At 42.4% G+C, this 26,384-nt stretch overlaps 1 protein-coding gene and 1 long non-coding RNA gene across 2 annotated transcripts in view; one reads left to right on the forward strand and one right to left on the reverse strand.

Annotated features, from left to right (window-relative positions):
• The window catches only part of LOC309700347, a 227,684-nt gene that overhangs the window by 199,675 nt on the left and 1,625 nt on the right, over positions 1 to 26,384 (reverse strand). The gene's annotated exons all lie outside the window — the stretch shown is intronic.
• LOC309700336 (dystrophin-like) overlaps positions 1 to 26,384 on the forward strand; it is a 208,343-nt gene that overhangs the window by 28,170 nt on the left and 153,789 nt on the right. Inside the window, 11 exon segments of the mRNA XM_082523857.1 lie at positions 3,385 to 3,480; positions 4,550 to 4,648; positions 5,812 to 5,993; positions 7,634 to 7,784; positions 10,908 to 11,027; positions 12,204 to 12,305; positions 17,839 to 17,946; positions 18,097 to 18,276; positions 19,741 to 19,910; positions 19,997 to 20,032; positions 23,473 to 23,596. Coding sequence (XP_082379983.1) covers positions 3,385 to 3,480; positions 4,550 to 4,648; positions 5,812 to 5,993; positions 7,634 to 7,784; positions 10,908 to 11,027; positions 12,204 to 12,305; positions 17,839 to 17,946; positions 18,097 to 18,276; positions 19,741 to 19,910; positions 19,997 to 20,032; positions 23,473 to 23,596 — 1,368 coding nt within the window.

Below are 26,384 nucleotides of genomic sequence, written 5' to 3' on the forward strand. Positions count from 1 at the left end.
TTTTAAAAATGCATTAAACATGTGAATTTTAGTTTTGAAATTTTAACCCGAAGAAAAACTTGAAGTGTACAGTTTTGCGGTGTGTTTACATCATCACGTTTTCAATGCAAATCACGATTTGAAATGCATTGACTTTTCTAATCAGTGTTAATTTCAATCATTTATAAATCAAGTCATAAGCTATGCTAACTGTGTGTTTGTGTCTTCACTTTAAATCAGTAGTGATACAGCTCGCAGTTCTTTGTCAGCGTGCTGTAGATGAAAGCGGTTGACTTTACTTAACTTTGAAAATGTTGGCAGTCAAGAGGAATATATACAAAACAAGAGAAAGGCGCACAATAGAGAACAAGTTGTAAGGTTCTTAGAAGTAGTGCAAAGTAAAAGGATTAGATTTGAATGGAGTCCCTGTGTGGGCGGCCAGAGTGATGGGGGTTACTCAGACCATGGCTTAGAGTGGTGAGGTGGGTGAGCAGGGGTCTGGTGTGGTGGATCGTTTGTTAACAGTGAGAAGGGCGAGAAGAAGAAGCTGGTTGAGAGTCTGGAGGTGTGGGACCTGATTCACCTGAGGCGCTGACCACAGGGCAGTGGGTCAAACGGGTGGTGGGGTGCAAGGGGTCACCTGTGATGGCCCATTCTAGTCCAGGTTATTTTTCCTCAGGACATGGAGGACGTGCAGTCGCTGCTGGGCGTTCTTTACCTGGGTGTTGGTGTTGTGGGTCCAGGTGAGATCAGCAGAGGTGTTTGGTGCCCAGAAACTGAAGGTGGAGACAGATTCCACCCGCTCTGCATTTATAATCAGAGGGGAACGGACCTGTCTGTGCCTCCTGAAGTCGGTCTGTCTCTCGTCTCCATCGTATAAGGCAGGGGTGGTCTCAAACCGAGCAAACAAAGTGTTGAGCTCTGCTACTTTGATGCTGCTGTTGGGGGTTGGAGGATTGGCCTTTTTGGACACCTGATGGGGGTTGTTGTAGGTGAGGAGGCCCTCTACCCACCTGCTGTAGGCCTCCTTAGCTTGTTTGATGCCCAGGTTGGCTCAGGCAGTGCTGTACAGAGAACTGTGCCTCAGCCTCAGGGACAGGGGGTGGACGAGAAGCAGAGAGAGGTGGTCAGATTGTCCTGGGTGGGGGAGGTGTGTTGCTTTGTAGGCCTGCTCGATGTTACTGTACACATGGACCAGTGTCCTATCCCCCCGGTAAGACACCTCAGTTTCAAACATGCCTTATTAAAGTCCCCAGCAACAGTATAGATGACCTCTGGGCGCTCTCTCTGCTGTTTACTGATAATAAGTTGAAGGCACTTGAGTGCTAAGATAACGTTAGCATAGGGTGGGGCGGGTGGGGGGTGTAAACAATGGTAACTGTAACTGTAAATGGTAATGGTAACTGTGGCTAATGTTAGGTTGTGAGGTAGGACCTGTAGGACCGGTTTGGTACCTCCTCTGAAGCATCTGGGATTTTTGGATGGAGCCAGGATTCGGTTACAATCAGTAGACAACACTCCCGGACGGTTGTAGTAAATCTCTGATTGAAGCTCCTCCGTTTTGTTTGTGAGGGATCTGGCGTTGGTCAGGACGATGGATAGTTGTTTTCACGACAGAGCACAGACTAAACACAAGGATAAATTACTTATTTGATCTTTCAGCACTCTTGAAGCTTTTATTAGAACAAGCTTGTACTTGGTTTAAAAAATCATCTGAGTGTCAAGTCAAACCCATGTGGATGGAGTTAAGCTATATGTAGCAATTTTCTCATAAATCGTTTAATTCAATGGCTCAACAATACTTGCAGATATTCAGTATTCTTGACACATCTGCTTAACTTGCAGATAAGTAGATGTGTCATGCTGACATACCTACTTAAACCGTTCTATTCAATAATATTTGGAAAGTCAAGGGGAGCTATTTGATTAAATGAGCACATGCTGCTCCTCTTGCTGTAGTGTAAGAACTAAAGGCCCATAAGTGCACAAGTAGAATGAAATCATGTTTTTTGGCGTACAAGTATAAAAATAAAAAAGGCTGGTTGGTTGTTGTATAGAGTTTCGTCTTTATCTTTGGTTGTTACAACAATTCAGAGACTTTGCTGATGCAGCTTTTTTGAACATTAGACAGAGTCAGCTAAACCGAATCAAACCCACGACTGAACTCAGAAATAGACGTCTAAAGCTTCCTCTTCTTATTGTTTTCATCTTGTGTGAAAATAAATCAATTGTCACATGAGCTTTACATCTAGTAGGTGAACCTACAAGCATATTTATTGTGAGGTGACATCAAGAGGCTGTTCAAGCTATCAACAACTATAATTTTATAGACAATAGAAAACGCAATTTTTCTACTGACGTTTTTGCATCTTGAGAAAAAGAAAAACAAAGCTACAAAACATTTCATACTGATTTTGACAGTTCAATCTTTAACCCAACTGTGAGTATTTGATCTTTTTTCACCCCCTTTTGTTGTTTTTGGGGATGGACTAATAATAAATGTAAAACTTAAAATATGAAGCCGTTTCTAAACATAGTTCCAAAGTATGTTACAGAACACAAAAAAGTAAAAACAGCTAAAGCAACGATAATTAAAAACAGAAAAGAAAGAAAACTTGGGCAAACAGTGTATAACTATCATAGGTAGGATCAACCAATATAAGAAATTTATCAATTAGTTAATAATAGAAAATAAAAAAGTCAGAAACGAGATTGTGTAGGGTTTACTACAGAAGAGGATTAGGCCCACTAGAAAAAGAAAGTGGGCCCAGAATTCCTCTTCCGTAGCGTACCCTTACACCCTTACACCCTTACACCCTTACACTTTTACCCTACACTCCTTTTATTTGTTTATGTTAGATAGGCTAAACATTTATGTGTCTACCGTCACACAGATCTGAACAAAATAGACATTAAGAGACGGCAGCATTGACTGTGGTTGGCAGTTATTGAATCATCTTATGACCTTATTACCAGAGAGAAGAATGAAGTGAGAGAAACAGCACTGAGATGAGATAAAAAGAGAGAATTATTGGTGTCTAGATCAGAAGTGAGTGCACAGAGAGAGATAAGGGGAGAGAGAGGACGAGTTAAGTTTGGAGAAAGTTTAAAACTGCTTGTCATCATCATCATCATTAATATCTGACACTCAGAGGCTTCTCCTTATCTCTCTGTTTCCCACATTTCTTTCACATGTTGCCTTTAATATTTTCTACTCGTCCCGATCCCTCCCTGCTCACCCCTCTGATTTTTGACATTCTGCTTGTTTTATCATCTCTGTCTGTCCTCTTTTCACCTCGACTTCTTAACCCTGGTGCCCTCCATTCTTCTGTTTCTCCTCACGTCATCTCCACCATCGGACTCTGTCTCTGCCTGTTATCTCTAACCTGTTGCTGCCTTGTTTAGTTGCTGGATCCCAGCCAAGAGGAGCTGCAGCAGCGTCTCAGTCCTCTGCCTGCAGGAACCACCAGCCTGGAAAGCTACCAGGCTGCACTGGAGGAGGTAAGACAATGTGGTGATGATAAAGGACTCATATCTACTTTATAAAACATTTAATGTACAGAAGCAAATATTGTGTGTGCGTGGGTGTGTCTGTGTGTGAGTCACCACCTTCCTGCATGCGACATCTCTCAGTGTATAAGAAACGTGTGGTTTCTTCGATGGCACACTGTCGCCGGGCAGTGCATTTTAAATGCAGACTGTTCCTACAAACATTTGTGGAAGAATGAGTTGCTTTCAGGAAATCAGTGACTTTCATTGCGGTACCATGATAGGATGCCACCTGTTCTCTACTAAATTTTCCAGTGGATGCTGAGGTACATAGTCCAGAGAGGTCGCCAACTTTCTGCAGAGTTGATTGCTACAGATCTCCATACTTCATGTGGCTTTCAGAGTAGCTAAAGAATAGTGCGTAGAGATCTTTACGGAGCTGTATTCAAGCATTATATCACCAAGCCCAATGCAAAGTGTCAGATGGAGTAGTATAAAGCACGGTGGACAGTGGAAACGTGTTTTCTGGAGTGACAAATCCTACTTCTCTGTATTGCAATCCAACACATGAGACAGATGAGGTTTGGTGGATGCCAGGAGAACGGTTCTTGTCTAACTGCATCGTGCCAAGTTTGGTGGGAGATTATGGACTCGGCGCCCTATTTTCAGTGAAAGACACTGTGGACAGTTTCATGCTCTCAACTTTGTGGCAAGGATTTCCTGTTCCAACATGACTGCTCACCAGTGCACAAAGCAAGGTCCATAAAGACATGTGCCAGTGAGTGTAGAAGAACTTGTATGTACAGAGTTCTGATTTCAACCCAATAGTGCAGATAGATCAATCGGACAAATGATGTTTAAAAATGAGGTTTTCGGGCAGGAGGAAAAGAGGAAGACCCGAGAGAAAGTTCATGCATGTAGTGAAAGAGTAAATGCAGAGGGTTGGTGTGATGGAAGAAGATGATCTGATATAGCAACCCCTAGAGGGAGAAAATGAAAGATAAAGAAGAAGAAAAAAACTTTATTTTAGAAAAAAAAAGAAAGTATGCTATTGTTATGTTAATTAAATGTAACTTTTAAGGTCTTGACATGGCTTCTGTCCGCTGAAGATGGTCTCCAGGGCCAGGCTCCTATCTCCAACCATGTGGAGGAGGTTAAGGAGCAGTTTCACACACACGAGGTAGGACTAGTGAAATCCTACTGGATTGTGGTTTTTAAATTAAATAAAGGTATTGTATTATTTTTTAAGATTCAACACTTATTTTCAGGATTCCCACAGCTGACCAGTGAATTTTTTAGAGTTAATAGAATTTTAAATTCTTTTGTCAGAATAGTTTAGGGTGACCAAAAAATAGGACACGGTCATGAAGAGCTTTAATAATACTGTTTGTTTAAAGAAAACTTTGGCATATTTAAACAACACCTTCTCTGTGCTGTTAGTGAATGGTGAAATAGAAAACATGTCATATGGGCATTTGAATAGTTTATATAGTTTAGGACACTAGACAAACTAAAGTACAGCTGGTAATAAAATGTTTGCACTGTCTTACGTTTCTAAAGGGATTTTATGTTTTCACACATTTGCGTACAGCTGGATCTTTGGAACTGTATAATTAAAGGTGAAATGCCCAAATAACACTGAGCTATTATTCCATGTGCACAGGATTAGAAAACTTTTTTCTTTTAAAGGACTCTCATATTTGTGTCACAGCAGCTGAAAATGTATTGATTATCACTGATCCTCTATATTTTCCGATGTCATCAATCCATAGAATATCCAATAGCTAAAAAAATAATTTTACAGTTTCACAAAATAAGATGTGAAGGGGGACGTTAAAAATCTACGGTATCAACGTCACATTTTGCCTGTGAAATGTGATCAAAGAGCAGAAATATGAAAAGGGTTTAAGCCACAGTCAGAATAAACAGTTGCAGTTACGTCAGTTAAATCTGTGAGATATGGATATCTTACTGTAATAAAACTTTATGCATGGAAAAGTTTTTAAATCTGTTGTTTGTAAGCATTTTATATCTGGTATGGAAACAGCTGGTCTCCTGCAGTAGCTGTTTGCAATGGGCAGCTGTTTTTAGCTTTAACTGTAAGCGATGCATTAACTGTACTGAATGGGAGCTTCTAGGACTTTGATGCACTCACTTACTCTGACCATTCTGCCTTCTGATATCCTGGAAGGATCACATTGCAGTTAAGTGTTCAATAAAAATAGATGAAGCAGTAGGTGCCATAGTAATATGAGGTACCCCCTCACCTTTGTAGGATTAAAAAATAGTTGAATTACTGTGAATATGCATGTGCAATTCTTCCATCTGTTTCTTTAATAACAGGGGTATATGGTGGAGCTGACAACACACCAGAGCAGTGTAGGACGAGTCCTCCGGGCCGGTGCTGCCCTGCTGGGGGAAGGAAACCTGAGTGAAGAGGAGGATTCTGAAGTCAGAGAGCAAATGAACCTTCTCAACTCCCGGTGGGAGCACCTAAGAGTCGCTAGCATGGAGCGACAGAGCAGGTACATACATTAAACAAGCATCAGTACAATTAACAATATTAAAACTCACATCTATCTTATTGATCTTGTTTTGACAGAAGCCTGGTCATGTGATATTTTGAAAGTATTTTCTTAGAAGATACATCTTTAAGTCATTTTCCATCAGTTAAAGTTAGTTAAAGCAACATGATGAGTAGTCTCCACTGAGACTATTTTTAATGGGTCTAAAAAGGTTTCTTGTTTGCATTGGTGATTATCAGAGATCGCATCAGTGAGAGCTTTGATAATCACCAATACAGTTTAACATTGATTGTGACTTTATGAAATTCTATTCACTTCTCAAAATCTTGCATCTTTGCTGAAAGCGGCTCGAAGACTGTAAAACCCTTTTCAGCACCACCAGTATTATCAGGCGTGATATACAGCTGTGATCAGAACTTTACACTCATCATGGACACGAATGTCAATCCCCAATGTAATTTCTTTGATTTTGTTCAGCTGTGTTTTCCAGGGTGGAATCATTGTAATGTGTACATATTTGGGTGCACAAGTTTTCTTTATTTATCTTTATTTTCTGTAATCCACACAGGGTTAAAATTAGTATGCAGGTTCAAATATATGCATAGACTGCCACTAATATTTGGCCAAACATGCCTTAGCAAGGTGCACTTAATGATTGTCATCGAGAGGCTTCTGGCATAATTGTGTCTGTATATTTGTGGACACTTCTTAAAAATAGATTTAATTTAAACTGGTTAGTTTCTTGGCCGGGATCAGGCTTTTAAGCATACTCCACAATTTTTTCAGTAGGGTTGAGGTCAGGGCTTTGAGAAGAACATTCCAGAAGCTTAATTTTCCTTTTCAAAACCAATTCTGATGTGTATTTGGCATCATCGTCCTGTTGGAAGCTCTTGAAGTAGAGCAGGTCACCTACTAATTGGAAGGTTGGTGGTTCAATTCCTGGCTCTCCCAGTCTGCTTGCCAAATATCCTTAAGCAAGATACTAAGCACAAGTTGCTCTCAAATACATCCATTGAAGTGTGAATGTTAGATAGAAAGCTCTTTGATAGAAAAAAGAAGTCCATTTGATTTTGGGTGAAGTTGGAGAAAGTCCTTGTTCCATCCACTCTCTGCAATGTTCCACTAAACTCTTGCAGCAAACCAACCCTAGTGGAAAGCCTCACCTTTACACCTCCAAACATACATTTCCATGACACTCATGCCCATGATAAGTGTATGTAATTTGACCTAATACAGTTCTCAAAAAGACTGCTTTACCACTCTTCACATTTAAAAAATGTTTTAATAACACATCTAACAACTAATGTCATCCCACTAACACCACACCACTAAGACAAGATACTAAGTGTCAGTCAAGTAAATCAGCTCTAATCGCTAGTGCCTGAGGTTTAAACCCTTCGGTCTCTGTGGATGGTAGCATGATCCACCAGTGTTAGTTTAGCACTGTCAGGTTAACACTGCCACCACGCCACACCTCCTTAGTCCAAAGACATGTATGTTAGCTTAACTGATGATTTCAAAGTGGCTGTGTGGAAGTGAGATAGATGAACACTTGGCAACAAGTAAGACTAGAAAATAGCTATGTAAATACCTGCTGTGGTTTCAAAATAAGACATTACTGAATTGCATCTCACTCCCAGACTCCATGAAGTTCTGATGGACCTGCAGCATGAGCAGCTGCAGCAACTCACAGACTGGTTGGATGTGACAGAAGCACGTATTAAGAAGATGGGGGCTCAGGCACTGGGACCTGACCTGGAGGACATCAAGCGCCGAGTAGAAGAACACAAGGTGGGCGTGTACTAGGCTGATCCTTGTTTTTGAAAGATTGCTTTACTAATCCAGCCATGTTGTTCCCTTTTTCCTTATAATGTTACACAACAAGTTGTCATTCGCAGTTAAAGTGATTAAAACATTCCTTACAGTCTTGCCATTAAGCTTTTGATTTCAAAAAGAATTAAAAAAAAGGGTGGCTCCAATCCAGCATCTACAGATCTTAGTTTAAAATAAAACTTTGTAGATAATCAAAATCAAACTTGCTGATTACACAATCGTCTTTAAAGTGTGTCAGCATGTTTAGGGAAACCTCCCTGAATGTATCAGGGATATAGACTCATGCACATTCGCTTTTTGTCTCCCTGGTCATGCCCTGTGTCTGTCTCGTCTCTCTGTGTCCTGTCTCTGTGATTATTTGTTTTCCCTGTCTGGTCTAGTGAATACATCTTTAGTCCTGCTCCCAGTATTTATCTGTTTCATCCTTTTGTCTCCTCAGTCAGTCGTGTCTCCATGTCTGTTTATGTCCGCTCCCTCTGTCAAGTTCACGTGTCTTATCTGGCTCTCAGCGTGTGCATTACATACTGTTTTATTTTGATAGTCCTGTCTCATGTGGGTCATGTTCAGTTGTGCTTCCTGTGTCTTGTCTGTCAGATTCTGTTCAGCTGTGCTGTGGCAGGTGTGTCCACTCTGCTCGAATCTCCTCCTATGTACATATTATCTGCATCTCCCTCGCTTCTTTGTTGCATCTTTCCTCATGGTGTGTGAACATCTGTCCATCTGTTTACCCATCAATCTGTTCCTACCCAGCTCCGTTGTTGTTTTTGTTGCCTGAACATGAACATTGAAAACATTTGCATTCATCTTGCTAAATTTAATTACCCCACTGCCTTACTGCATTACCAGCACTGGAACCATAAAACTCACAAAAAGAGTTGTTGCCATATCTACTAAAAGTTAGATTTTTGAAACACATGGCCTAATTTTAGTCATTCATAAGGTAAAGAAATATAAAATCTCTATAATAAAGTTATTCCAGAGCTGGAATGACCTGTGTGTACACATTAACCACTCTTTTGAAGTCTATGAGGAATAATCTTCTGTGTGAATCATACAGCAGTAAGAGTGTGTTTTTTCATACATTTCCTTTACTTAATTTATGTTGAAGCCTCTCATTTCCACTCCTTGTAGCTTATGAGGACAGCAGTAAATCCATAGCAGAACCTTCATGGAGAATCATGGCCTCATACTTGGAGGTACTAACTTTTATCCCTGCCGCTTCACACCTGGCTGCAAAATGGCCTGGTGGAAGCTGGAGATCACTGAAGCCAAGAGGTGACCAGAAAAAGCAAAAACCCTGCAGTGATCTTGAGCCCACTGAATCTTACCACCAAAGCATAGCTCCTAGACCAGGGGTGGGCAATCTCAGTCCACGAGGCCGGTGTCCTGCAGGTTTTAGATCTCACCTTGGGTCAACACATATGAATCACATGATTAGTTTGTTACCAGGCCTCTGGAGAACTTCAGGACATGTTGAGGAGCTAATTTAGCCATTTAAATCAGCTGTGTTGGTTCGAGGACACATCTAAAACCTGCAGGGACACCGGCCCTCCTGGACTGAGATTGCCCACCTCTGTCCTAGACCGAGTGGTTTCAATAAACTACCACGAAGATAGAAAAATAGAGGAATCATGTTACCTTCACCCAGACTAGGTTATAGGGACTCCACCCTAAAGTCAGACCAGGGGACGGGCATTTGGTGAAGTAGTGCTTGAAGTAAGAGGAAGAGGTCAACGTAGTCATGATCCAAGACGTCAGCTGACGTCAGAAGAGGGAGGTAGTGCTCTGCACACATGGACTGGAGTGTGATGACCTCTACTGGGGACATAGTGAGGTGGCTGTTGGAACATTTGAAGATCTCCTCAATCCCAGGGTCACACCTTCCATATAGGAAGCAGAATGTGGAGATGAGGGAGACAACTCACCCATTATAAGGTCAAAGGCCACTGAGACAGTTTAAAAAAACTACTTGATAGTACTTCTCCTTGGGAGGAGGAGATTCACCCTGAGTTCCTTAACCTGTTCAACCACAATGCCCCCTGTACTGGGGGAAGAGGAGGAGCTGTGCTGGTTTGTGCTTCCACAGAAAAGTCAGCAAAACGCTCACAAATCCATATCCATGACCACCAAACACAGCTAAAACATCAAACATCTAAACAGCAGGTAAAAAAGATCCTGCAAAAAGGTGTAAACACGAAGTACGGATTCCCCCGTTCACCCAACAGCATGTGCACAGACAGCGTCTCTGCTGAAAGCACAGATCTACAGATTTCAAAACTGCAAGTTTGGCCTTCGTTTGCTGGTCCAGTAAATTTTGTTTAGAGCGTGACAAAATTACACTTCGCATTTTGCTATATGCTATATAGAGGTTAGGGGTTATATGTTACTTTGACACAATGGTATCTGCTGTGATGTTTACTTTGTTGTGATGTTTATTTTGATACCAAGGTGGTTTACACAGAGTTTGTAATCATTCCTTTTTGGCGCGTCATTTTCAAGCATACAGACCCTGAAATGTAAAAGTTCAGGGTCTGGATGTTATGGGGCTGTCTTGGTTGAGCAACATCTCTGCAACACTTTGTGAAAGTCAAGATTGATAAACTGGGGTGGTGGTTTCAAGTAAGCAACTCAAGTGTGTGCTCCACCACACACAAGGTGGTGTACTACATATCAAACAATTATTCAGTCGTTGTGTGATTGAACTTTCTGAAAGACTTCCTGCTTTAATTCAAGACAGTTTCTAAAAAATGTACATTGCCTGGCAATTACAGCCATCCTGCACATGATCGGTTTTGCTAGCATTTGACTGAATTTGAGCTGCAAGTGTAGCTGTGCACACTTCAGAATCCATTCCACTACTATCAGCTCTCACATCATCTCTGAACATTTCCACTCACAGACTTACAGGCCCATCCCCTAAAATTGCTCCAACATGTTTGGCAGCATGTGGTATCTTCACGATTTCTCTCCAGTCCGTAGTTTTCTCTTCACATTATTCTTTTGCAGGTTAATCTTGAATTTAATCTGTGATTAAACCATCAGCATTTTGGGAATACTGATGGGTGCCAATGTGTGCTAAAGCTCCTGCAGGAGGACCTGGAACTTGAGCAGGTGAGGGTGAACTCTCTGACCCACATGGTGGTGGTGGTAGATGAGAACAGTGGAGACAGCACCACTGCTGCCTTGGAGAACAAACTTCAGGCAAGTACACACACACACACACACACACACACACACACACACACACACACACACAGCACATATTTTTGCTGATCACACAGATTAGCAAGAGATTTTATTGACGGGCTAATTTTCTGTCTAAATGTTTTTTGAGTTCTCTTTTTGTCTCCAGCAAAACGTGGGCTTTTTGTTTCTAATGGAAAATACATTGAGCTTGTTTTGTCTTTGCAGTTGTGCAGTAATTAGCTGCAGTAAGACATTGTTGCTGTATGTGTGTTTATCTTAACTTTTTGCTAAATTAATTTACTTGTCATCATCACACAAACTCCAGTTCTTTGTCTTTGTGATTAATTATCCATCCTTCTCTTAGCCTTTGATGTGTACTTGTTTGTTCCCACTGTTAACTCACAAAATCTGCAATAATTAAAGTAGAATTCCTAATGCTCCAGAAAAATTGAGGGAAACACAAGTGCTACAAACTGCAGTTTGACTGGTTAGCCTAAGGTTAGCCCCAAAATTGAGTCAAGCCCTTCAAGGGTAATGTGTTAAAATGTTATGCCATCTATAATTTGGAGAGACCATGAAACTTATTTTTCATCACTTGAAAAAGAAACAAGAGAACGGAAAATTAATCCACTGGCAATAACGAGAGTCGGTTTTCTATGGTTTGGACAAAAATCTGATGGTAGAAACAGACTGACTGTGGGCACATCCACGAGAGCTGGTAAAAGCAAGAAGGATTACAGATAAAGAGAAAATCAAATCTGGAGCCCATTGTAACATATTTTATTTATGGATGAGATAAGCACAACAGTGCAAACTACAGCTTGAATCAGAGGTAAAGGCTGCTGTGAACCAAAGAAAATTAGGACACTTACATAAAAGGATGCATTAAAAACGTCCTTCACAAAACACAAATTTGAGAGGTGATCGATAACATAGTAGGCTGCATTGTATAAAAGGCATGATGACCTGAAAATGAAGCGCTGGCAAACCAACCTCACATAATGGTTTTTGACAAAGAGCAGAAAACTGCAGATTCCAGGTGTAACATCAGAGGTCTCTGTCCAGAAGAGGGTAAACCTCAGGAATAGTTTCTCCAACTCTAAGGACTCAAAAGCTTGAGGATACACATATCACGCTCTAGGGGACTGAGTGGGATCTATATGGGTGTCTGTGTTTATTTCGTTTGTGCAGGTGCTTGGTGACCGCTGGGCAGCGATTTGTAGATGGACAGAAGAACGCTGGATTGTGCTGCAGGAGACTCTGCTGAAATGGCAGCACTTCACCAATGAACAGGTATGACTGTCTAAGGTAGGATCACAGATAAGATTGCTGATGTATTGAGAAACCCGAATGTGTCTATGCATGTGAGGGTTCTTCACCTGTCTAGAACAGATTGGATAAATGCTTCTCGTATACACTTATTGTCTACATTTTATCTATATATGTTCAACTTGCTCATTAACACAAATGCACAGATCAGGCATAATATTATGAATAAGTGATGAACCATGATTATCTCTTCGGAAAGAATTTTGAAAAAGTGTGTAAGTGTACGGATTTAAAAGACCAAACTGTGATGGCTTGACTGGTTCAGAGTATCTCTAAAACTGCAGAGACATAGAAGCCAGGAGAATAAATCGGCTGTTCTCCACTGAACAATCTGAGGTGTACTCTCAGTAGCAGGCAAACAATAAATGACCAGCCCACCAAGGGTGAAGACAGAGAAGGATGCAGCACATAAGAAAATGCTCATTGGCTACCTCCCCTAACCTCGCCTAGTAACCATCACAGTGGAATAAATCCAAGAAAGAGTCTCACGCATGAAGAGTTGGACAACACCAGGCTCTGACATGATTCACAGTTACTAGCTAAACAAGCTGACAGCACTCTAGCTGCTAATGAATGACCTGCACATGGAATGGCTAACCAAAGATTAGACTGATCCCCAGATTCCCAGAAGAGGCTGGTCCCAACCAATAACCTGCCTCAGCGCCACGTGGAAGCTCCTGTCAGGCATCATGGCTAAGATGGACAGACATATGGCTCAACACATGAGTGGGTCACACAAAGGAATTGTCAGAAATACCAGCTACTGTTAGATACAGTCACTCAAGACCAGAGATGGGCAGTAACGCGTTACTGTAATCCGATTACTTTTTTCAAGTAACGAGTAAAGTAAGGGATTACTATTGCAAAAACGGTAATTAGATTACTGTTACTTTCCCGTAGGAACGCTGCATTACTGCGTTACTAAAACCGTGATTTTTTGCGAGAATGTCTCACGACAGTGACGTAAGCGAGTGCGCCGTTAGTGACAACAGCTGTGTGCAGATCAACAATGGATCATATATCGAGTGCGGAGAGAGTATGAGCGTGCAGCGTTTAAAGCGTGGAAGTACTGACCTTACTTTGAGTTTAGTGTCCGCTGTGCGTGGGAAGAAAACTTCTTTTTACAACGAAAAAACCCCTAAACTTCCGAGCAAGCACCGAGTAGCTACGAGGTAATGGGAAACTCACAGAGAAACTCCTTCCACTGACCGCTGCGGCACACCTGCACCAGGACAAACCTCCGCCTGCCCCACTCCTGATTTATTTTCTGCTGTGTTTTACTTGCATCTATTTGAAAGACTGAGTGTAAACACAAAAAATATTTTATTTTATGTGCTGGAATGTGCAGAAAATAGGTTTAAATGTTAAACTAATTTATTCAAGTCAGAGAATGTTGCAGATAATTAAATGTTTGCTTGATGCATAAAGTTAAAAGATTAAAACTAATAAAACAAGTTTTAAAAAGAGACTTTTCCATTTGATTACATTTTGTATGATGGATTATGCAGAAAAAGTAGAATTGGGCTGAAAGATCTATCGCTTTATCACCTCTTCAGGTTGTAAATCGTGAAACTGAAGCAACTAAGTAACTAAGTAATTAATTATTTTTGAAAATAAGTAATCAGTAAAGTAACGGGATTACTTTTTTGGGGAAGTAATCAGTAATTAGTTACTGGTTACTTTTACAAGTAACTTGACCAACACTGCTCAAGACTGTAAGATGAGATTGACCAACCTGAAGGTGCTTTATATTATAAAGTAGAGACTCTAAAACTACATGATCCTATTACCAAGGAGATGGACTGTCCCTGTATGTTCTGCATAGGTCCTAATCAGCATCTATGCCCTGCCAGTCGTCAGGTACAGTGCTAGGATAATAAACTTGCCAGAAGAGGAGATAGAAGCCGCTGACATCAAGATAAGAAAGCTCCTTACCATGCATGGAGGGTTTCAACCTAAATTCAACACCCTGAGACTGTATGCTAAGCAGAAGGAAGGAAGGAGGCCAAGGAATAGTGAGTTTTAGAAATGCAATCCAGGAAACAACAGAGATCCACGAGCACATCAGGAAGATGACCACGACTTATCATGGATGCATGTACGTGTAGTACACAGGAACGGTACAGAAAATAAGTATTTTAAAGGCTCTGGAAAGAAAAAGATGAGAGATGTATCTAAAGACCTCAGAACAACTGTCAAGACAGTAGTGAAGGACTTAGCCAAGTGGTGAATTCCTTTTGAAAAAATCCACTTCACACCTTTAAGCCACACTAAAGTCTGCTAAGGACAACCTGGAGCAAAATCATCCATACTGGAAGCTGTTTGGTCAGATCATACGCAGCTGTGGTTCTTTGGCTTTATGTTTGGTGAAAGAAGGCTGAGGCTTACAAACCAAAGAACATCTAATAATGGAACTTGGTGGTAGGAGTATTATGTTGTGGGGATGGGTCTGATGTCTGGAACTGGGAAACTTGTCAAGATGGAAGGATTAACCCTCAGGGGACAAAAATGTATATAAGTGTATATAAGTATAAATTATCAATCAATACACCTTAGTTTTACTTAAGACTAACACATTACCACAAATTGACCCTTCATTTTACAATTTAGGGGCACCAGACCTTGTTTACATAAAGTATCGTCTGTTTTTGAGCGAAAATAAAACGAGACAATAAAATATTTAAATGTTTAGATTATTTTGACTGTCTGACTAACCACAGAGTGCTGTATGTTGAACTTTAGTGAGAATGTTTTTTTTAATCATTTATAAATTTTAAATGGCAGCACATAATCACAGCTGTTGTCTTCAGGGGTCAAAATGTCCCCATCTGCTTTGATTGATACTTAATTAATATGAAGTAGATTTTCCCCCACTTTTAATTAAAACTTAATTCAAACATTTTGACACTATTTCTTTATTTCATTTCAAATTTATATCTGATAAAACTTTATTTATACAAAATGATTCTTTGTTTTTGGGTAAAAAAATTAATGAAATCATCAGTTATCGTGAGGATCGTTTCACAACCAGAGTCGGCTGCTTTAACAGATGATCACAGACGGGTTTATGTCAAAGTTCATTTAGAAAGCTGTTTTTAAACTACTTCAAGTTTTTTACTGGCATCAAATAATCACATCTGTTGTCCTCTGGGCTCAAAAATGACCCCGTTTGCTTTGACTGTTTATAAAGCAACAAGTATAAAATATCATCCATCTCTGTGTTTCAAGGTTTTATTCAACTTTATTCCAACTCATTGCCTGACAGTTTTCTATATTTTGGCATGGTAGGAGGGCATGAGTCTGAGTGAAGGCAAACTTTCATGAGGACAAAGGCGTGTCCATATTTGACCCAAGTGCAGGAGGAAGCTCAGGTTTATTCCTCTGCACTGGTCCCATCATGGACAGCTTTCTTTCTGCAGTTGCAGGCCAAGGGGCATATACAGTAAACAAGCTGTTACAGGTGATTGTTTTCTTTTGGAAACCTGCAATGTTAGGGACAACTCGCGTGTCGTGACTGCAGGACAGACGGTTTGCCATCGTACATGAGCATGTTCCATGTACAGCTGGACCTGCATCAGATGCTGCCCATGTTTGTATCTCATAGTTCCCTGGTTTACTTGGATGTTCTGTTGGACAGAGTCCTCTGAAGGGGACTTGGTGCTCATACAGTCACATCAGTACCAGGATCTTACATCACAGCAGGAGGAACACCCACTTGTTCCATACACCTCACAGGAGCACGTTTGTGTCATGAACGATGATCATCTATTGTGTCTTTATCAAGAAATTATGTCCTTTTTGTGCTTCTGTGATTAATCTTGTGTCACCTTTAAAACTTCTCTACCAGACTCAGGATGTCATAAACTGGCCGTAGCGACTCTACTGGATGCACGGCAGTAAGAATCAACACACCCACATATGCCTACAGCTGCATTCGGTCCATTTTTCTTCCTCTCTTGTTGTCCCTCCTTGTTCGTCATTGAGTTGGCTGTAGAGCAGGTCATCTGCTAATTGGATGGTTGTTGGTTCAATCTCTGTGTGCTCTAGTCTGGAGTTCTTACCAAGGTGTCCTTGGGCAAGTTACTGAACCCCAACTTGGTCTCTGATGCATCCATTGGCATGTGAACGTTAAAAAGCAGAATACAAGCAGAATACACTGTGTATAATGCTTTCAGTACTCGAGTAGAAAAGCCACTGAAGGAGTATGGGACCTGGCACATGTGCTTGGACTGTGGTAGATCATCTTTCTCTGAGGCACATGAGAGAGTCATGCATAGTCTGTCACTGGGAAGGTTAGAAGACCAGATCAGTGTTTCCTCACGTTACTGCAAATATTCCTCTGTCTCAGCTGATTCCTCTTTCCTGCTTGATTCTTTGTCTTCATCATAATTGAAATGGATGATGTGTAGTCCTCTGACACATCTTCTATTACAGTTTCACATTCTGAAAATTCAAGAAACTTCAAGAAGCCCAGTCACTTTCTCTCCAAGCTCCTCAGACTACCATGTCCTGGATGCCTGAGAACCTGCTTGAACATAGTTCAGATTCTTCATCACTTTTCTTCACTTCATAGCCTTCTTCCACTTCTGCAGGTGGCTGATGTGCTTTTTCAGAGAAAGGGTAGCATGTGCTCTAAATATTGACAATATTTTCTATATCTTCTAACCCTGGATCTTCCTGAACATTGATTCTTCCTCATGATACTAGAGGACAATATGTGCTTTGTCCTACTGGTCATTTCTTTCCACGACATGGTAAAAAAAAAATTAGCACACAAGCCTCGAGCACAATGGAGGCCTGTGAGCTACTTTGTGTGTATGCATTATTGTGGGGTCTACCTTACAATATGAAGCACCTTGATGTGACTGTTGTTGTGATTTGATGCTGTATAAATAACATTGAATGTAGAGCACCTGCCTCCTCATTGTGCTGCCTGTTGTTGTTGTTGTTGTTGTTGTTGTGACCTTTGCTTGACCATCTCTTTTGTTTTCCTTTTTCATCTTTCTCTCCTACCAGTGTTATCTTCTTTTCAATTTTTCTCACCTGTCGGCCCATTTCATCCTTTTTTGGCATCTAACTTCCCTCCTTCCTTTTCCCTCCTATTTTCTTATTCAATTTTCCATCTTTAACTTGTTATTTTGTTTTCTGTCAGTCTCCTTACTTTCCACTGGTTTCTTCTTCTTTTATTTAGTGTTTCCTATATGTCCCTTTATTTACCCCTCCTGATCTTGGTTCTGTGAGAGGTTTCTTCCTGTTAAAAGGGAATATTTCCCTCCCTTTCTCACAAAGCGCTTGCTCATAGGAGATCATCTGATTGTTGGTTTTCTCTGTATTGTTGTAGGGTTTACCTTACACTATTCATATACAGTCACCTTTGAGGTGGTTTGGTACTATAGAAATAAAATTGAATTAAATTGAATTTCATTTATCTTTCCATTTCTACACATTTTCTCTACTCCTTTCTTGTCAAACTCTTTTCTGTCTTGTTTTCTTACAGTGTTTATTTGACTCCTGGTTAACTCAGAAGGAGGACATGGTTGGGTCCATTAAGACAACCAACCTGAAGGACCAGACAGAGATGGTGGCCTGTTTGCACCATCTTACTGTGAGTATGCCTATACCGGAGCTGCTGTACCTTTTTGTAAAGAACAGAAAATGTTCCTACTTAAAAACTCTGCACCAGTTACATGAGTGACATGCCAGGTAGGCTTAGATCTCTGCAACTTTTGTTGTGTGTATGTGTCTGTTCCGTAAGACTTTGAAAGCAGACCTTGATGTTAAGCGCCCCACCATGGACAAATTATGCTCAATGAGCCAGGATCTGCTGTCCAGTGTGAAGAACAGAGAGGTGGCCAGCAAACTAGAGGCCAGACTGGATAGCTTTGCCCAGCGCTGGGAGCAACTAGTCCAGATCCTAGAGATGCGTATCACCCAGGTACAGTGAGTGCTGAGTTGTCTTTTACTGTATGTAGAGTCATGTGAACATCATGGCAATTTTTTTTTTACATTGAGTCAGTATTTATTTAACAAAAGCTATGCCAATATGCAAAAACAGAGTGTGAAAAACCGACTGCACTCAGGTATGTGTTAACACTATGCTGAGAAGGAATGACATCAGCCGTCTCAGCAAATTCTCCCCAAGGTCAGACAGTGCAATGGTCAGAGAAACTGCAACAAACTCAAAAGGCTTCAGTTAGCAAGTTAGATATTAAATGGTAAATGTCCTGTATTTGTATAGCGCTTTGCATAGTCCCTAAGGACCCCAAAGTGCTTTACACGTTCAGTCATCCACCCATTCACACACACATTCACACACTGGTGATGGCAGCTACATTGTAGCCACAGCCGCTGTGGCTACAATGTAGCTGTCTTGATTAAAGTTCAAGACAGTCCAATGAGAACAGGAGTGAACAAGTATAACATGTTTAATTGTTGCCATGAGAAAGACTCTTCTCTCTAAAAGAGAAACTCATCTGTTGCGAGGATCGCTGAATCTAGTTTACTTGCTGATGGTAGCTGTGTTTCCACGCAAAGCGAAGATTGTAAGCAGCAGTAAAAGCAGTGCCAGCGGCAGCTTGTATCACATGCTGGTTTCCCATCAATTTACTGTGAAAGACAGGCTTTATCTACAATGAAGCTGCAGTTTACTGTGAGTACAAAACAAGCAGAGCTTTCAGTAACAACAACCAACTGTGATCAAAAGATGGCAGTAATGTAAAGGATGCATGCAAACTGGCAAAGCTCTGTTGCCTGTTTGCATGCATGTCTGAAATGAAAAGATCGTTTCACTTTTGGTGCATTTTATGCACATTTAAACAGATTTCACTGTTTAAAATAAATTCATGTGGCCTCATAATCATAGAACTTTGGTTTTCTCATCTGCACGAGATTTGTTAAGATTAAGAAAATGCCAACTGAAAACCACTTAATACACAATGTTTGCTTGTATGTACACGTACTTTTAAATGCACACATTAATTAGTGCTCAAGCTGGTTGCACAGATATCGATATTTCTCCCTCTCCTTCTTATTTTATTTATTTTTCCATTGAAAGAGATAACCAGAAGATTGACCTCTACATACACATACATACACTCTACATATGCTTCTTCTCACGTTGTCATTACAGTCTACTCTAAAGTCATAGTCTAAATTGCTGCTTAACTGCCTCCACAGCTGTCTGAGTGTGCACTCACCTACATACACACACACTCAGTCTAGAGCTCTTGTTGGAACCCACACTTATACCGCAAAACACTGTACTCATGACCTTGTATGATAGATGATGTCCAACCATCAGTTATCACCTGTCAAGAATGAGGATTTGTCATCTGTATAATTCAGCTCCTGATGTTAAACCGTCTGCCTGAGTGTATTATGCTCTCCCTTTAACATTCAGCTCTCGGCAGCTGTCAGTGCAGCCCAGCATTCTGAGCTAACCCACTCAGTAACTGCGACTGTAACCAAAGTGACAACAAGAGAGAAGATGTCAGCTGTCCGCCAGACCCGAGAATCACCACCTCCACAGAAGAAGAGACAAGTAGTTGTGGATTCTGAGCTCAGGAAAAGGTGTGTTTATGTTCCTACACTTGAAAACGTGAGCGTTGGAGCATTATTCATTTCAAGATGCCTTCTAACTTTTATTAAATGTTCAGATACATGCATCCCTTTTTACTCTCTTATCTCAGCAGGTAGGTGATGAAATATTGTGAATACTCATAGTATCTAGGTTTGGTGGTTATAATAGTAAGCAGCTTTAAACTGAACTTTTCCCAATAGTCAAGTAGAAGTTTCTGAAAATTCTCCTCGACCTTGTAGTAAGTAGAAAAGCAAGCTTAGACGTTTTGTAGTGGTAGTTTAACAGTGAACCTTTTTGGTCATTTTTGAGGCATTTTGTTAAATGTAAGTTAAAATAAAATTTAAGGGTTTTCTACAGCACTGAGTAATTCTCAGCTACAATGCGTGAGCACAGTCAGGTAAACATTACTTTGGATCCCAGGCAGGCGGGGCACGTAGCGTGCTGGTCCTTGTTGTACAAAGAGAAACCAAACCCCTGAGGACAGGGCAAAACAGAAGAGTTCTGCTTTGCTTGCTTTGGTTTGATATTCATATCAAAATGCAAAGCAAAAACACTGCACAAGAAGACTCGAATATAGTGCTCCGTGGGCAGCCGACGCACCAGCTGAGCAGTGGTGGCTAACACCAACTTTAAGCTAGCAAACAGAGCTAACTAGCAGTTGCTACCTAGCCCGACCTGGCAGAGGTGTTCTTAGCAAGGTGAAGAAGTTATGAAGAACACAAACCCCCTTTGATCACAGGGGGTTTGTGTGCAGGTGCGACTATCAAGGGCATCAAAAAAGCCAAACACCATTACAAAAAGAAGGTAGAAGAACACTTCTCCAACTCCAACCCCCGACGCATGTGGCAAGGACTCCAGACCATTACAGACTACAGGACCACCAAACCCTCCCCCGCATCCTCTGATGTCTCCTTCCTCAATGAGCTCAACAACTTTTATGCTCGTTTTGAGCGAGGGAACCCCACAACCACAACCAAAGCAGACATGACGCCAGACCACCAACCTCTGACTCTCTCCCCCACCGATGTAGGAGCGGTGCTGAGCAGGATCAATGTCCACAAGGCTGCAGGCCCTGATGGCATCCCCGGGCGTGTTCTCAGAGCGTGTTCTGGGGAGCTTGCAGGAGTGCTCACAGACATATTCAACCTGTCCTTGGCCCACGCTGTGGTACCGGCCTGCTTCAAATCCACCTCCATCGTCCCGATACCCAAAAACTCCAACCCATCTTGCCTCAATGACTACCGCCCAGTAGCACTCACCCCCATCATCACTAAGTGCTTAGAGCAGCTGGTCCTAGCACACTTCAAATCCTGTCTCCCCCCCACCCTGGACCCCCACCAATTCGCATACCATCAGAACAGGAGCACAGAGGATGCAGTCTCCATCGCACTGCACTCTGTCCTCTCACACCTGGACAACAACAACACCTACGCCAGAATGCTGTTTATAGACTTCAGTTCAGCATTCAATACAATCCACCCCTCACAACTCATCAAGAAACTGACAGACCTGGGCATCAGTTCCCTCATCTGCAAATGGTTACTGGACTTCCTGACCAACCGCCCCCAACATGTCCGGCTGGATAACCGCTGCTCATCTACCATCACGATGAACACCGGTGTACCACAAGGCTGTGTGATGAGCCCTTTCCTCTACTCCCTCTTCACCCACGACTGCAGACCTGCTGATGGTTCCAACACCATCATTAAGTTTGCAGATGACACCACGGTGATTGGCCTCATCAGTGACAACGATGAGGCCGCCTACAGGGAGGAGGTGGATCGTCTGGCTGAGTGGTGCGACAGAAACAACCTGCTGCTTAACACCGAGAAGACCAAGGAGCTCATCGTGGACTACAGGAGGAATGCTGACCCACATCCACCCATCCACATTAAGGGGACGGCTGTGGAGCGTGTGAGCAGCTTCAAGTTCCTGGGAGTCCACATCTCCGAGGATCTCACCTGGACGACCAACTGCTCCAAGCTGGTCAAGAAGGCTCATCAGCGCCTCTTCTTCTTGAGGACTCTGAGGAAGAACCACCTGTCCTCAGACATCCTGGTGAACTTCTATCGTTGCACCATCGAGAGCATCCTGACCAACTGTATAACAGTCTGGTACAGGAACTGCTCTGCCTCGGACCGGAAGGCGTTGCAGAGGGTCGTGAAAACTGCCCAGCGCATCGCCGGAGCACCACTTCCTGCCATAAAAGACATCTACAGGAAGCGGTGTCTGAAAAGGGCTGGGAAAATCATCAAAGACCCCAGTCACCCATCACATGGACTCTTCACCCTCCTGCCCTCTGGGAGGCGCTACAGGAGCCTCCGGACTAAGACCACCAGGTACCGGAACAGCTTCTTCCCCACAGCTGTCAGACTCCTGAACTCTGCCTCCTGACATCTGACCCACGTTAACATATGGACTGAACATACACACACCCACAATGGACAACTGTACCCTCAAACACACAATAATAACATGGACTGAACCACCACTCACAACCACTAGCACTTTATATACCTCTGTAGAAACTATCTACACCCTCACTTATCTTAACTGCACTACTGTATAGCTCTGTGTAAATAATCATTCTGTACATTCGATAATCTTTAATCCTACAACTGTTTACAACTTGCATAGTTCCCATTTCTGTATAGCTGTATATCCCAGATTCCTGTAAAGTTATTTATTTCATATTCTGTATAGTTTTTCATATTTATATCCTGCTCATAGCCTGTACATACTTATAGTTATAGCATATTCACAACATACTTCATACCGTGTACATTATAACATACCATAATAGACCCATTTCTGTAATATACTCACATATCTATATTATTGCTAATATATATTGTAATATATCTATATCACTAAAGCACTTCTGGATGGATGCAAACTGCATTTCGTTGCCCTGTACCTGTGCATGTGCAATGACAATAAAGTTGAATTCTATTCTAATTCTATTCTATGCATATATCATGACTGGTCATCTCAAGACAAGACATGTAAAGTGTCCACACTTTAATTCTCAGCTTTTCAGCACAGACATTTGTGTGGCCTGCATGGTCATTGCAGTGGGATTGTAATTAGAGCTGGCAGCTGTCAGTCAGCCAGAAACGTTACATGTTACAGTTCTGAATTGTTTTTCCACTCGGCACATCAATTCCAATGTGTTGGCAGTTCTTATTTCCTTTCAGGACAATGAAATTTATGTTGCTGACAAAGGTTTTTCTCCACAGAAGACATCTGCAAACACCAACATTCCATAATTGAATGGTATTTCATAATTTCCACCGAATTTAAAATATTACAGGATAATAGTAAACTCCCTCTATGATATGTAATAACTAACTGTTTGAGTGTGAAGCTGAAATTAGGTCCTATATGATTACATGAAATACATTACTACAGTGCTGCTATGTGACATCTTGTATGCAATCTTGTAAATGTAGTGTTAATAGAACTTCACCACCACATTATCTTATGTGCTTCAACACAGTGTGATGCCTTATAATACAAAACACATTTGTGTTTGTCTGCATCTATTGCCAGGTTCGATGTGGATTTCACTGAAGTCCACAGCTATATGACTCGTGGTGAAGCCATTCTGCAGAGCCCTGAATTCTCTGTGACACGCAAAGACAGCAGTATTCAGGAGCTACATGACAAAGTCCAGGTAAAAATTGTGTGTCTGTGTCTTATGTGCATATGTGGATCTGTGTCATTTATATATGATCTAAATGTGCAATAGGATCTTGTTATTTCAGCATTTCAGTCATACCTGAGGGGACATTTTGAACTGGGCTTGCAAGGCAATGATAATGTACCTCATATGAGATGCAGCAAAGTGTCAGTAATGAGTGTGATGACATTTTGCAGACATTTTGGACCCTTTACTTATATGTGTCAGCTGACAACATTTGTATTCTAAGTGCTTTGTATAAGGATGAAACAAAACAAGAGGAAACAGGGTAAAAAGCCTGTTTTTCTTTGATAGTTAAAAAATACCCAAACATCCATCCATCCATTTTCATCCGCTTTGTCCGGGGCCGGGTCGCGGGGGCAGCAGCCTAAGCAAAGAGGCCCAGACCTCCCTCTCCCCAGCCACCAGCTTATCCGGGGGAATACCAAGGCGTTCCCAGGCCAGCCGAGAGATATAATCTCTCCAGCGTGTCCTGGGTCTGCCCCGGGGCCTCCTCCCGGTGGGACATGCCTGGAACACCTCACCCAGGAGGCGCCCAGGGGGCATCCTTGTCAGATGCCCGAACCACCTCAGCTGGCTCCTTTCGATGTGGAGCAGCAGCTGCTCTACTCTGAGCCCCTCCCGGATGGCCGAACTTCTCACCCTATCTCTAAGGGAGAGGCCAGCCACCCTTCGGAGGAAGCTCATTTCTGCCGCTTGTATCCGCGATCTCGTTCTTTCGGTCACTACCCACAGCTCGTGGCCATAGGTGAGGGTAGGGACGTAGATCGACCGGTAAATTGAGAGCTTCGCTTTTACACTCAGCTCCCTCTTCACCACGACGGACCGGTGCAGCGTCCGCATTACTGCAGCTGCAGCCCCAATCCGTCTGTCGATCTCCGGCTCCCTTCTCCCATCACTCGCGAACAAGACCCCGAGATACTTGAACTCCTCCACTTGGGGCAGGAACTCATCCCCGACCCGGAGTGGGCACTCCACCCTTTTCCGGCTGAGAACCATGGCCTCAGATTTGGAGGTGCTGATCCTCATTCCCGCTGCTTCACACTCGGCTGTGAACTGTTCCAGTGCGAGCTGGAGGCCCTCACCCGATGAAGCCAACAGAACCACATCATCTGCAAAAATCAGAGATGAGATTCTGAGGCCACCAAAGCGAAAGCCCTCCGCCACTTGGCTGCGCCTAGAAATCCTGTCCATAAAAATTATGAACAGAACCGGAGACAAAGGGCAGCCCTGGCGGAGCCCATCACCCACCAGGAACGAGTCCAACTTATTGCCGGCAATGCGAACCAAGCTCTTCCAACGGTTGTATAGGGATTGAATGGCCCGTAGCAATGGGCCAGACACCCCATATTCCCGCAACACCTCCCACAGGACACCCCGAGGGACACGGTCGAATGCCTTCTCCAAGTCCACAAAACACATGTAGACTGGTTGGGCAAACTCCCATGCACCCTCAAGTATCCTGGAGAGGATAAAGAGCTGGTCCAGTGTTCCGCGACCAGGACGAAAACCGCATTGTTCCTCCTGTATCCGAGGTTCGACTAGCGGACAAACTCTCCTTTCCAGCACCCTGGCATAGACTTTCCCAGGGAGGCTGAGGAGTGTGATCCCCCTGTAGTTGGAACACACCCTCCGGTCCCCCTTCTTAAAGATGGGGACCACCACCCCGGTCTGCCAGTCCACAGGTACTGCCCCTGATCTCCACACAACATTGTAGAGGCGTGTCAACCAGGACAGCCCTACAACGTCCAGAGCCTTCAGGAACTCGGGGCGGACCTCATCAACACCAGGGGCTCTGCCACCAAGGAGTTGTTTAACTGCCTCAGTGACCTCGCCCCCGGAAATTGGCGGGTCATTCCCCTCATCCCCAGACTCTGCTTCCTCCTCGGAAGACGTGTCAGTGGGATTAAGGAGGTCCTCGAAGTATTCCTTCCACCGCCTGACAATTTTCTCAGTCGACGTCAGCAGCATACCCAAACAAACATATATTTTGTAATTTTGGTTAGTATGTTAATCTGGTTCAAACTTTACATTTTACCAGTAGGCATTTGGATTTGAAAGCTACACAAAGTATCCAAGTTTGTTGTTTACATTGTTTTAATTTGATATTTTTGGCAACTAAGTGTAAAGAAAAACATTTTATAAACACAACACTGACAACAGTTTAACCTTTGCAGGGCTGCTTGCAAACACTTGATAAACATGATGTATTAAGTCCATAGTCACATTTTTTGTTCTTTACTAATTCCTGAGCAATAAATCAGTGCACATTAATTATCCTTATTCTTTCATCTATCACTTAGAACTACACTACCAGTCAAAAGTTTTAGAACACCCTCATTTTTACAGTTTATTGTAATTCAAGTCATTCAAGTCCAATGAACAGCTTGAAATTGTGCAAAGGTAACTGGTGAACTGCCAGAAATTAAAAATAAAGGTAAGGTTACCCAAAACTGAAAAATAATGTACATTTCAGAATTATTCAAAAAAGCCTTTTGCAGTGCTCTGCTGCCATCTAGAAGGCAAATGAGGAGCTGGGAGCGTGGCTCACTAAGGTGTATAAGTCCAGCCTGCCTGGAAGATTTAAAGCCCGGATCTACCAGCACATCCTCCCACGAATCCTGTGGCCTCTGCTTGTCTGCACAGTTCCAATAACTAATGTGGAATCCCTTGAAAGGAAGATCAGTGGCTTTCTTCGTAAGTGGCTGGGTCTTCCCCTCAGCCTCACCAGTAGTGCCTTGTATGGGGCAAGACGCCCCAC

This window comes from Aulonocara stuartgranti, assembly GCF_965226115.1.
Source record: "Aulonocara stuartgranti genome assembly, chromosome: 23".
Lineage (NCBI taxonomy): Eukaryota > Metazoa > Chordata > Actinopteri > Cichliformes > Cichlidae > Aulonocara > Aulonocara stuartgranti.